The 11,429-nt window shown below is 34.5% G+C and overlaps 1 protein-coding gene across 1 annotated transcript; it reads right to left on the minus strand.

Moving 5' to 3' along the window:
- Positions 1 to 1,726: 1,726 nt before the first annotated feature.
- Positions 1,727 to 4,219, minus strand: LOC130646961 (G2/mitotic-specific cyclin-B-like). The gene is made up of 7 exons (XM_057452649.1): positions 4,060 to 4,219; positions 3,849 to 3,983; positions 3,093 to 3,317; positions 2,815 to 2,973; positions 2,499 to 2,735; positions 2,249 to 2,389; positions 1,727 to 2,077 (listed from the first exon to the last, which is right to left on the minus strand). Exons 1-7 carry the CDS (start codon positions 4,084 to 4,086, stop codon positions 1,877 to 1,879), a joined length of 1,125 nt encoding a protein of 374 aa, XP_057308632.1. The 5' UTR covers positions 4,087 to 4,219; the 3' UTR covers positions 1,727 to 1,876.
- Between the last annotated feature and the right edge of the window lie 7,210 nt (positions 4,220 to 11,429).

Consider the following 11,429-nt stretch of genomic DNA (forward strand, 5'->3'; position numbering starts at 1 on the left):
TTTCTAACTATTTATTGCATAACTTTCTTTCCTTTTTGGCAATGCATTGTCACGCTCACTCTCGTAAAACCACTTTTGTTTTAATTACTCAAAACAAGCACACCACTCGCATATTATTAAATGGTGATAGAAGAGATTAGCTAAAATAAACCGTTTGTATTAATTCCTAACTAGTCGGTAAAGCCCGTGGAAAAATCCGCTCAGGCAGGAGAAAAATAAAAAAGAAGCCTTATTTGAATTTTGATGACGTCAGCAACCCATGCCCCCCAATAATTCAGAAGCTTGTTTTCACGTTGCCTCCATTGTGTAGAGCTTACAGCGCTGATCAAGAAATTGTATATGATCCTGTGCTTTTTGATAAGCGGTTAATGAAATATAAGGGTTTAAAAATTTTGCTGACGTCAGCAATGGCCCGTCAAAACCTGAAAAAATTTTTTTTCGGAAATTTGTGTACATGTTGCCTTCATCGCATAGATCTTGAAACACTGATCAAGAAAATGTATAGGTTACTGTGGAAAGTTTATCATTTCTTGAACATAATAGTATAATAGTTTAGTAGGCGACGTTTCGGGAGATCATGTACTTTTGACAAACGGGTACGGACGGAGATATGGTGCTTTAAGTGATTTTTGATGATGTCATCAACAAGTGCATTCCGAAACGGATTTCGGGATCCAGGTTTCGGAAATTTACCCAAATTGGTCCTAGGTGGTCCCTAGTTAGCCACGCGGTGAAAAAATCATAGATGTCAATATCTCGTTTCGAAGATATTTGACCTGAAAGTTCTGGGTACACTGTATTGGCTTCTAATTTAATATAGAATATTGACGTTAAGTAGTGTTATTGACGTCGCTGCGTAACGTCAGAAAATTTAACATACAGTAGACTCCCGGTTATTCGAAGCCTCAAGGGGGATAAGAATTTACTTCGAATAACCGGGAGTTCGAATAACTGAAAAATTCGTTTTCCCGCCAGATTTTCAACTTAACCTTAATGGGATGGACTTTTCTTAAGTAATTGAGGCATTGTGGTTCAGTTGAGCGTGTAAACACAAAGAATTTTTACTTTTTGAAGAAAGAATAAATTTGAACAAATTGTTAACAGGTTTTAAAATATGAAAGTTATAAAGAAAATGTATCTAGTAAATACAAGGAGTTCAACTCTTAAAAAAATCTTTAATGCTACAGAGTGTAAATAGCCATGAATATTGAAACCTGATTTTTTGAAGAAAAAAAGTGTTTTAATCGCAGAAAATCAATGTTCTCACTCGACGATCTCCCAATAAAAAAAATTCGAATAACTGAGGGTGAGTTGGCCTATAATTGGCCCCAAGGGGAATAAAAATCACTTCGAATAACCGAATTATTCGAATAACTGAAGTTCGAATAACCGAGAGTGTTTTTGCCTGAGTTGGGTAAGCAGATCCAAGGGGAACGCCATCTCACTTCGAATAACCGAATTATTCGAATAAGTACAGGTTCGAATAACCGGGAGTCTACTGTATTAGACACGCTTTTTCGGCAACATCAAAGGAAAATGAGCACATCCACTTTGCCTGTTACAGAGACACGGAGCTGACGAATCTATATATTAGTTTTTTCGTTACGCTAAAATTTAACTTCAACATTTTGAAAACAAGAATTTGTGGATTCGCGAAATGAATTTTTGAATCTTGCAAAAACAAGTATTCGCGCATGAGCTCACAGCAGATGTCTTGAGTCAAAACTTATTGTTAAAAACATATATTTTCAGCAAAAAAAGTTACAAAATACAATTACTTTTTACAATTGACCCATATAAATGATAAAATCAGGGTTCACTGTTCCGAGAGTGTTAATTGCATGTCGTTCATAAATATATCTACAATGTTTTTTTGTCAGTTACCAGCATAATGCTTGATTAATGGACCTTTAAGTTCTGGTAGTCTACTTATTTTTAAAAATTTTGTGGCGGAATATTTCGTTTTTACTGCTTGATATCTGGACGTGTCAACAGTGAGAACTAAGGCAGCCATTTCTGTGACTGTTGGCAAAATCTGTTCTTCTGAATATCCACTGTAGTGTTGCAACGTTGGAGTCTTAAAAATAAAATATGTATTTGAAAATGTGTATAGCTTGTTCCCTACTAAAGTGTTTATGAAACAAAAGTACGCAAAGAACAAGGATAATGGTAGCCAGCAAACAAGATAAACAATTCTAAAACGGCCTACTATTGAATGACCTTCACTGGAATAAACAAGCCAACTTACCCATTCAGATTCATCTATGAGACTGATGGACAAGTATAAAGCAGCTGCAGCAATCTCTGAAGGTAATTTTCTTGCAAGGTTGTAATCTATTAAAGTCAATTCCATCAAATATTTCGCGAGAGTATGTTTTTGTGCATCAACCTAAAATTTAAATAACATAGTATATAATCTGGCAAATTTGCAACATTTGGGCATGTTGTGGTACCCTTCTGGACTGCAATATGTGTAATGTACAAATGTTAATACATACTGCTCCAGCTTTCGAGTTTCTTCTTAAAAAGTTGAGACAAACAGGATTGCTAAAATCGTATTCAATTGCTCTAAGTATTTTTTGCTCCATTGATCGAATTTTGATTTTTGAATATGCGTTATCAGTAATATATACAAAATCTCCAATTTCTGGAGCAAACATTTCTTCATATTTAGATGCTAAAAGCATAGCGGTTACACCAACCAGTTGAAGTTCTGAGCGAATGACATCATGTTTCTAAGGAAATTACAAAAGCAAGTTAAAGTTGCAGGTTTATTACTTCATTCACTCTAATAAAATTAAAAAAGAGACATACATCTAAAAACCTGTCAATTATGTAAACGGTTAAGTAAAGAGTTTCTTGTAATAAATTGAAGCGAGACTGAACTTGAATAAGCCAGTCAATTAAAATGCTTCTCATTTTCACATTTATTTCACTTTGTTTCGACATATAATCTCCAGTTTGCAATCGTCTCTAAAAACAAACAATAAAATAAAATAGATAATAAATCTGCAAAATGAAGTGGTGTAAATTTGTATTTTAAGGCTACGCCCTCCTATACAAACAAAATAAGCACAACTTAAATCTAAGACCTCTGCTTTTCGCATGTGTCTGTAGATGTCTTTAACATATTCTGCACAAAGTGTTGGATTTTTAAGGTCATTTTCATCAATATCCTCTATTCCAAGTGGTTCCTCCTCTAGCACATGAACAGGCTCTATTTTTGTTGGTTTAGTCCTTGGTTTCTGTAGGTTTGTCTGGGATTTAACTCTTGTGAAAGCTTTATTTACTGGTGCCTTATCTAAAACAGCATCCTTCTAAAAGCAAACATGATTGAGAATGAGAGGAAACAGCTATAAAGTGCAACATTTAAAAATTAGTGGAAAAAACAGAGAATTATGTCAGATTATTTTGTGTTGTATGATAATGCAAAAATGACATACTGCCTATAATTTTTAAAATTTCTGACATTCCTTTTCGAATGGATACCCGCTTATTTACTTTTATTTGGAATAATCTGTTGTGTCTAGCTAAAAGCAGTTGACACCTGATCATGAACGATAATACTAAAAAGTACGCCTTTTCTGAATAAGCCCAGTTATATTTAATTTTCCAGCAAGTGGAGAAAGAATACTTGTTCTAAGTAGCAAAGCTTACAAAAAAAGCTTAAATGTGTCAGCTTTTGAGATTTACAGTTTTGCTTGGAATGTTTTTGCTTATTCAATATCATATTTTATGCCTCTTTGGTCTTGTTTATAACAAAATTAAGTAGGGCTGCGCTATTCCTAAAAGGGCTAGCTAGCTAGGTAAAGCTATACAGAGCCTCTGGCATGCTAATATGTTTTTACCTTTACTTTAGTCCCTATATTCGGTCTTCTTTGTATATTGGAAATATTAGACAGTGCAGTTCTCGTTCCAGCACGCGAGGAAATGTTCTTGGACGATTTTTCCACAAAGTTCTCCTCATTTCTCTGTTGCATTTGCTAAAAGTAAGAAAAATAAAAAGCTAATTTTCTTAAAATTTAAGTTCTCAATAAAGGCCAATTAAATATCACTTACCAAAGGTCGACGAGGTATCGCTGCCATAACTTATATACAAATAACTTTTCTAAAATTGTGTTATGAATCTGATTATTTGCAACTTTTTTGCGAGGTTTGATCTGCACCGTTGAGAGATGTCAACATTGGCCTACTTATGGATTTTTGAAAGGCCCGGTACGACAAAAATGATTGGCTTCTCGTGAAGAAAGTATTGAGAATTTGATTATCAATCAAAAACCACAGGGCTATCGTAAAAGTGCAATACTCCTCCGTATTAGAAAATTGCTGCAATATTGTCTAATAAACACTCAAAATAAAAATATTAAAAATTGAATTATAAATGTTGAATACTTTTTGAAAAATAGTAGGTCCACACATATTCATATTTTAAGGCTATGATATATTTCGTTTTATATCTCGTTATTTAACTTAAACGAAGGAGGACATCTTGCGCTGCCGCGGATTAAACGCAGATACCTCGGGCAGAAAGATTCGTCAACATTTCGCTTTGCTTGGTATATACTATCTTTTTGATTGGTGTTAACAGATCCTGTATCCCAGAACTTATGCAATATATTGTTTTACGTTTAACGTCATCACGAAGCCATTTACTCAGGGACAATCACTTAAATCCCCATTTTAAGGAAGAAATGTAACTACCCCCTTAATATAGATATGTCAAATAGTAATCTTAACAGGCATGGTGTGTCCCTCCAGCAGGGCTCTGTTTTAGGTTGTTTTAGGACCTCTTTTATTTTTAATTTATATTACCGACCTGCATTGTTAAATTAATTTTTTTGGTGCATCACTTTGCTGATGACACCAATCTCTTAAACTGCAGTAAATCTTTGAAACAGCTGGCTGAGAACATTGTTTTTAAACATGCACGGAAACCTCTTAATTACGATTTTAGGCTTTTTATCAATGGTGCTTATACTTAGTTATTGTATTAAATATCTTGGTGCTTTATTAGATTCTGACTTAAGCTGGAAGTCTCAGATAATGATACTGTTGTCAAGCTCAAGAGAGCTAATGCAGCTTTAGCTAAACTTTATTCTAGTTTACTATGCCATTTTTCATTCACACTCATATGGTAATCAAATTTGCGGTCACCCAAACAGTCTTGATATTATTCGTATTGTTTTGCAAAATTTTGCTATTCGACTTGTGTCTTTTGATTCTGAAAGAGCATCATCCAGTCACCTGTATGGTAATCTTGAGCTCCTCAAATTGGTTAAGGCACTCGGGCAGAAAAGAATGGTTTGCTCAATCTCCCTACCTTCAATACTCTTTCGTTTGGTAAAAACTCAATTAGATTTAATGCCATTCCTGGAATAAGTTGCAGTCTTAATGACTAGAAAATTTGTCTCCCTTGATTATTTTAATCTTAGAAGTGATCTGAAAAAGTACTTTGTTTCCTCTTACTAATCCTTCCTGAATTGTGAGATTTGACGTTTCGCACATGGTTGTTTATCATTTGACCCACCATTATGTGTGTGCTGTTTTGTGCGTCTTATCGTTTGCTGTAATTGTGCAAGGGTGGCCAGATAAGATAGATAAGATAAGATAATTTTATTAAGCAATAGTTGTTCAGTTCAAATAATTAAATAAATTGGTAACATGAAGAGAGAAAAAAGAAACAACAAAAAAACTATTTTTGAAGGGAGACCATACCTAATAGCAGAAGCTAAGACGAGGATAAGGCCACCCTTGGACGAGTACAATAGACGGCACAGGACACACAAGACGGCACGAACATATATAATCACCAGATAAATGAACAGTGTGAGAACAAAGGAAAAATTTGTTACAAATTAGTAAAATACTTCTAGACCAAAGTAATCTATGGAAACAATTTCTTTAGTCATTGATGTCTGCATCTTATTCCAGGATTTAATGGTGTTAAATCTAATAGAATTTTTACCAAAACAAACGGTATTGACAGTAGGAAGATTGATCAATCCAGCCTTTTCTGCACGAGTGCTCTGGGAATGGTTGAAGTCAACCGCAAAAGTATTCTGTATAGTAGCAGGCATTTTATCATGAAAGAGCTTATGCAAAAACAGAATGTTCTGACACTGGACAATATCATTGAATTTGAGGATGTCCAGATTGCCATAGATGATACTAGATGATGCTCTTCGAGATTCAAAAGTCATTAGTCTGATAGCAAAATTTTGTAAAATACCCTTTGCCTTGGCTTCATGCTATTAGGTATGGTCTCCCTTCAATAACATTATATATTTAAATTTCCGCGCCCGAAGGCGTAGGAAATTCTTTAAAACCGTCGTTTTTTCCTTTTGGAGCATTTTTGAGAAAAAATCGACCCTGGAATTTCACGTTCCTCTGGGAGGAGGATAGTATTGGTTTCCAACTGCTAACTGACCAACAACTAACCCTGTCCCAAATGGTCAATTGCAACGTCACAGATTTAAACTTCGTACCCAAACTCCCAAATTACCGGGAAGTCATCTAAACGACTTTACAGGCCAAAAATGATATTTGTTTTCGAAAAAATTTGGAACAGTTACCAAAAAAGTATGCTCAACATGATGGTGACATCAAAATTTTGATTTTTTGGCAACTAAATGCCGTTTAAGACCATAAACGTTTCAATCGCAAGACTTTCAACCATGAATAATAGGCTGTATTTTTTGTTAGCAGTTTCTTTTAAAATGTGAGTTTATTATGACACGTTTCGTTTTGTTTGCGTTTGTTGCAGATATAATGTTACTTGTGTGCTTTATCTTCAGAGCTTCATGCACCAAACCTCCTCAAATGTTTGGCGCAATAACACAACGAATTAGCAGGTTGTCATCAAATGTTTTGGTAGCGAGTGGAAATTCTTAGAGCCCCAGGGCTTTATTTTCTTTTTCTTTATATTTATATTTTATTTTTATTTTAATTGTATATAATTGCTATTGATAAATAAAATAATTATCTATATAACATAAAGGACTATTATTATTAGTATTATTATTATTATTTTTATTATTATTATTATTATTATTATTAATATTATTATTATTATTAATATTATTATTTATCAAGTAACATGTGCGATGTAAAGCGCACATGCAAAGATTGTTACGCATACGACACGGGCTCCGAGGTTTTTTTTTGTTGCGCATTCATTTTGCCGTAGAAAAGTGGGGGACGTTTTAAATCGTGAACCCCAAACACTATGATCGAGCGTCTACTGGTATAGCGACTCTCTCAACTTAACTTCCTTTTCTACATTTTCGAAATAGTATGCATGACTATACTGTCATTTTTATATTTATTGTTCACTATTCAGGTCATCACAAGCAAATAGGCAAATATATGCTTTGTTTTCAAGTTAAAAAAAAATCTTTATCCACGTGGCTCAAAACTTCAAAAAATTTACACTGCACGTGGGTTTCGTTTTTACAGGCATAAGAAAAATCCATTAAATTCGGGCCTGAAGAAATTATCTACAATTAAATCCATGATAAAATGTCTATTCCGCCTGTAAGTGCAGTTTTGCAGACTTGCTTCAACCGTGCTCCATCGGCGTTCATCTCCGCATTAAGGGGGATTTTCACGAAACGAATTGAACGGCGAATTCGATGGCGAATTCACTTTTTAATTTTCACGACAAAATAAATTAGGCACCAAAGTCATTGTTTACATGAGTTAACCGCATTCTGATTGGTCAAAAACTAGCAGCGAAACCTTTAGCCGCGAAAAAGTAGGAACTGTTTCTACATTTCAGCGAAGCGAATATTTCGATGCAAAATCAAAATAAACAAACTGTGCATGCTCAGTTACAATTCACCGTCTAATTTGCTGTTCAATTTGCTTCGTGAAAATCCCCCTTTAAGAACCGCATGGCTGGATTTCTTGTGTAAGACCTGGTTACCAACGACGAAGGGGCCAGGCAAAAGAGATTTATGTCTACGTAGTTCTTTTAACTAAGTCAGCAGTCGGTGAATTAGCTAGGTTGGTCAGGTTGGCTATGAATAGGCTTGCTCGTGGATTAAAAGGACCAGGGCTATTCAATAATTTCTGAGATCTAAAAGTGTCCGACGGAAATCTATCGGATGTTTTGTCTGACGAGTCTCAAAAAATTCTTTCGAGGGCTGCCATCGCACGCTACAAAATGGATTTTAAAGGTTGAATTTGAAAACTCAATATTTATTTTTCAGGCGTGCGATTAATCACACGCCTGAAACAATTCAGGCGTGTGCCAAGGCGTGCGTGTGCGATCGCACGCCTCTCCTTAAAAAGACTGCACCAAGCTTGAAATCAGGTTGGCATATGCTTGTTTATAAAGCACAATTAAGAGGTTTGTTTAGAGTTTTCAAAAAAGGCTTTATTTAATACAATTTGATCCATAGATATATAGTTAAAGATAATTAACTCCTATATATACCGAGGTGTGGCACTCGAGGGCTGAAATATGCTGATATCAGCAGCAAAAATCTGAAAATCATAAGGCAGAACCACATTTTTTAAAATTACCCAGCATTCCTCGACGTTGTCCATCATATTGGCCAGCGTTGAAACTTGTGAACGAGATGTGGTTGGAACTAAGGAAGTCTTAAGTAATTTTTGTTTCATTGGATTTACAAGAATTTGAGGTACCCCACAATGACAAGTAAAGAACAAAAACGCCTTTCTGATGTCTGATGATGAAAGATGGTCGCATCTGGATAATATTTATTTTGTAATTTTAAGCTACCTAGCTAGTACCATGCCAGCACTCCAGGGGCACATTTGTTATTAAACAATGACGTGATAAAGTTCAAGCTAAATATATTATTTTTATGTAGCTAGCTACGCAAAAGATTTTTTAAGGCATTCTGTTTTTTTAAATAAAGATAGCTAGCTACCTATTTGGACCTCCCATAACAGTGAACAGTCAAGACTTGAGTATATAGCTAGTTAGGTATGTCAGGCATTGCATGTTGGTTAACTATGTTGTAACAAACAGAAACCTGTATTTCGTAAAAAAATTTCTGCAAATGTTCAGGGTTTTTTTATCGAACGGGAAAAATTTTTGTAGATTTTTAGGTTTCTTTTATAAAATAACAAAATTTGGGAAACTAATAGCCAGAAGTAACATTCGCTTGGAGCAGTAAGACCTAAAGTCTCTGTCCAGGTTAAGACTTAGTAAAGCGTAAACTGATTCTTTTTCTTTTCTTTTATCGAACGGGAACCTATTTTTCATAAATAATTTTGTAGATTTTCAGGTTTCTTTTATGAAATAACAAAATTTGGGAATATCCAGAAGTATATCCAGAAGTAATATTCTCTTGAAGCGGGAAGACCTAAAGTCCCCAGGTTAAGACTTAGTAAAGGGTAAACTATGTCACACAGAGGACACTTAGTGTAATGTGTTACAAATCCAGTGGGGCGCTTATTGCATTAAAGATACAGTATACTTTACATAAACCAACATTCACAGGACTTACGATGAAGCCTATTGATACTTCTTCAAAGCAAATACAGTTGTTTAGCATTTTTTATTTTGCATAATAATGTGGACAAAAATAACTTTCTAACCACTTTGTATTTATACGGCATAAAATTTAGATTACGTATTTGGCACTGTGCTTTGGAAGCACATTCCCACTTTCTTTGAGCTGGATAAGGTATTTGTTCCTAAACCTGGGACACATTTTATCTGTTTGAATTATTTTTAATCCTGAGAATTACTTTGAATGTTTTCTGTACACATGGCTTGTCAAAATTGATATGCTGTCAAAAACAGTTTATCTGTGTCTCCAAAATTCAGGAATTCAGAAACTAAGTTTCAAGTCATTATTTCAATTTTCACTGAAGTAATAGGACTTTTACTTAGTATAGCTTTTCACACTGCTGACACCAAAATGGCTGCAGAGACTAATCGGTTTGAAATTAATTTATAATATTTTATGCCAACCTTTTTTTTTATGTGTTTTTATTTTCCTTCAAAAGTTGTTTAATAGCTTATGTATATGACATTAGGATAAGGATGAAAAAGTTACTGTCGGACATGGGTTTTAAACCTTAAGAATTTCCAGCGAGAAATTTGAAAACTAATAAATGACAAAATCTCAAAAGTTTATCTTGAAAATTTTAATTTTTGTTAATGTGAAAGTAATCCACATGAAAAAGTTTCTGATGTTTTTTATGAAGAAATCTTCCATATTACCCATAGGGGTAAATTGATGAACACTGAATTTTTCTGCAGGTGTTCTGAAATATGTGTAATATAATTTTTAAAACTGTGATGTAATTTTCCTCTTAAGCTTTGACTTTTAACCTAGCTAAAAAGCTCAGCCTTGTCCTTTAATACTTAGTCTAGCTAGCTAGGGCCAAAAAGTTTAGTATTCAAACTTGACCTATTTTACTGAGTTTTAAGTAATAAATGTAGAATAATCCTAAATCCAGCTATAGGGTAGCTAAGCTACCTGTAAGAACAACGTCAAACAACATCGAGGCTGTTCTCATTTGTAAATAAACCCAGTTGTATTTTGCAATAAGTACCAAATTTTGTGTGCATTCATTGCGCTTATGAGTGTAACAAAAGCGCCCTGTATGTAAATCCTAAAAATTTATGTCATTGGCTTACTCTTCACAAATGATACCACATAACAAAGAAACCGTACTTTGATATTTTCCGTAACCTATACCGAGATTTGGTTGTGATATATATCAGAATTAATTGTCTTTAATAAAGTCACACAATTCTGTAACACATACCGAATTGTACGAAATTGAAAAGCCGCCTTTGCATAATTCTGGAATAATTCGCCAAGTTCCGGAATAATTTGAGCAAGTTCGACAGCCGCCTTTGCATAATTCTGGAATAATTCGCTAAGTTCTGGAATAATTTGAGCAAGTTCGACAAATATTGTCAGTTCAGGAGTTATCAGACTAATTTTATTAAAAAAGTGGCCAAAGCTTACCCAGGTATGAACAGGTGTTGTTTGCACCCTTGTACACAATTAGGCTTTCAGGTTGTAAGCCTTGGGTGCAGTTTTAGTGAAGTTTACTGGGGTGAATACACCAGTAAAAATTTGGCTGTAAAGTGAAGGTCTTTCTGTAAGCTTTTTTTCAGAATTTTATGTGGTCTAAGTAAGGCAAGATAAGCCAAGTGTGCACTGCCAACAGCCTATTTCGGAGTTCCACGCCTCTCCGCCAGCTAAATTGTTGCTCTTCTGTCCTGCAAAATATTTGATTTTTCATGTCGGTGTCAGTTCACTAATTGCACCAGTTCTGCTTGTGTAAGCTGCAAAATTTCTTAGTATTTTTTGTTTCTTTTTGTTTTGTTTGTGTTTTTCGGGGTTTTTTCGGTTTCTTTCTGTTTTTAATTTTTGACCAAACTTTTAAAAATCTGTGCATAAATTTTGCCACCAAAACTTTATCCACCTAACCAT

This window comes from Hydractinia symbiolongicarpus, chromosome 1 (genome assembly GCF_029227915.1).
Source record: "Hydractinia symbiolongicarpus strain clone_291-10 chromosome 1, HSymV2.1, whole genome shotgun sequence".
Classification (NCBI taxonomy): domain Eukaryota; kingdom Metazoa; phylum Cnidaria; class Hydrozoa; order Anthoathecata; family Hydractiniidae; genus Hydractinia; species Hydractinia symbiolongicarpus.

Excerpts from the sequence above, each read along its gene's own strand:
- LOC130646961 (XM_057452649.1), bottom strand. The coding sequence starts at position 4,086 with ATGGCAGCGATACCTCGTCGACCTTTG. Across the intron at positions 2,974-3,092 it reads GACACATGCGAAAAGCAGAG|AGACGATTGCAAACTGGAGA; the intron begins GTCTTAGATTTA and ends GTTTGTTTTTAG. Across the intron at positions 2,078-2,248 it reads TCATAGATGAATCTGAATGG|ACTCCAACGTTGCAACACTA; the intron begins GTAAGTTGGCTT and ends TTTATTTTTAAG.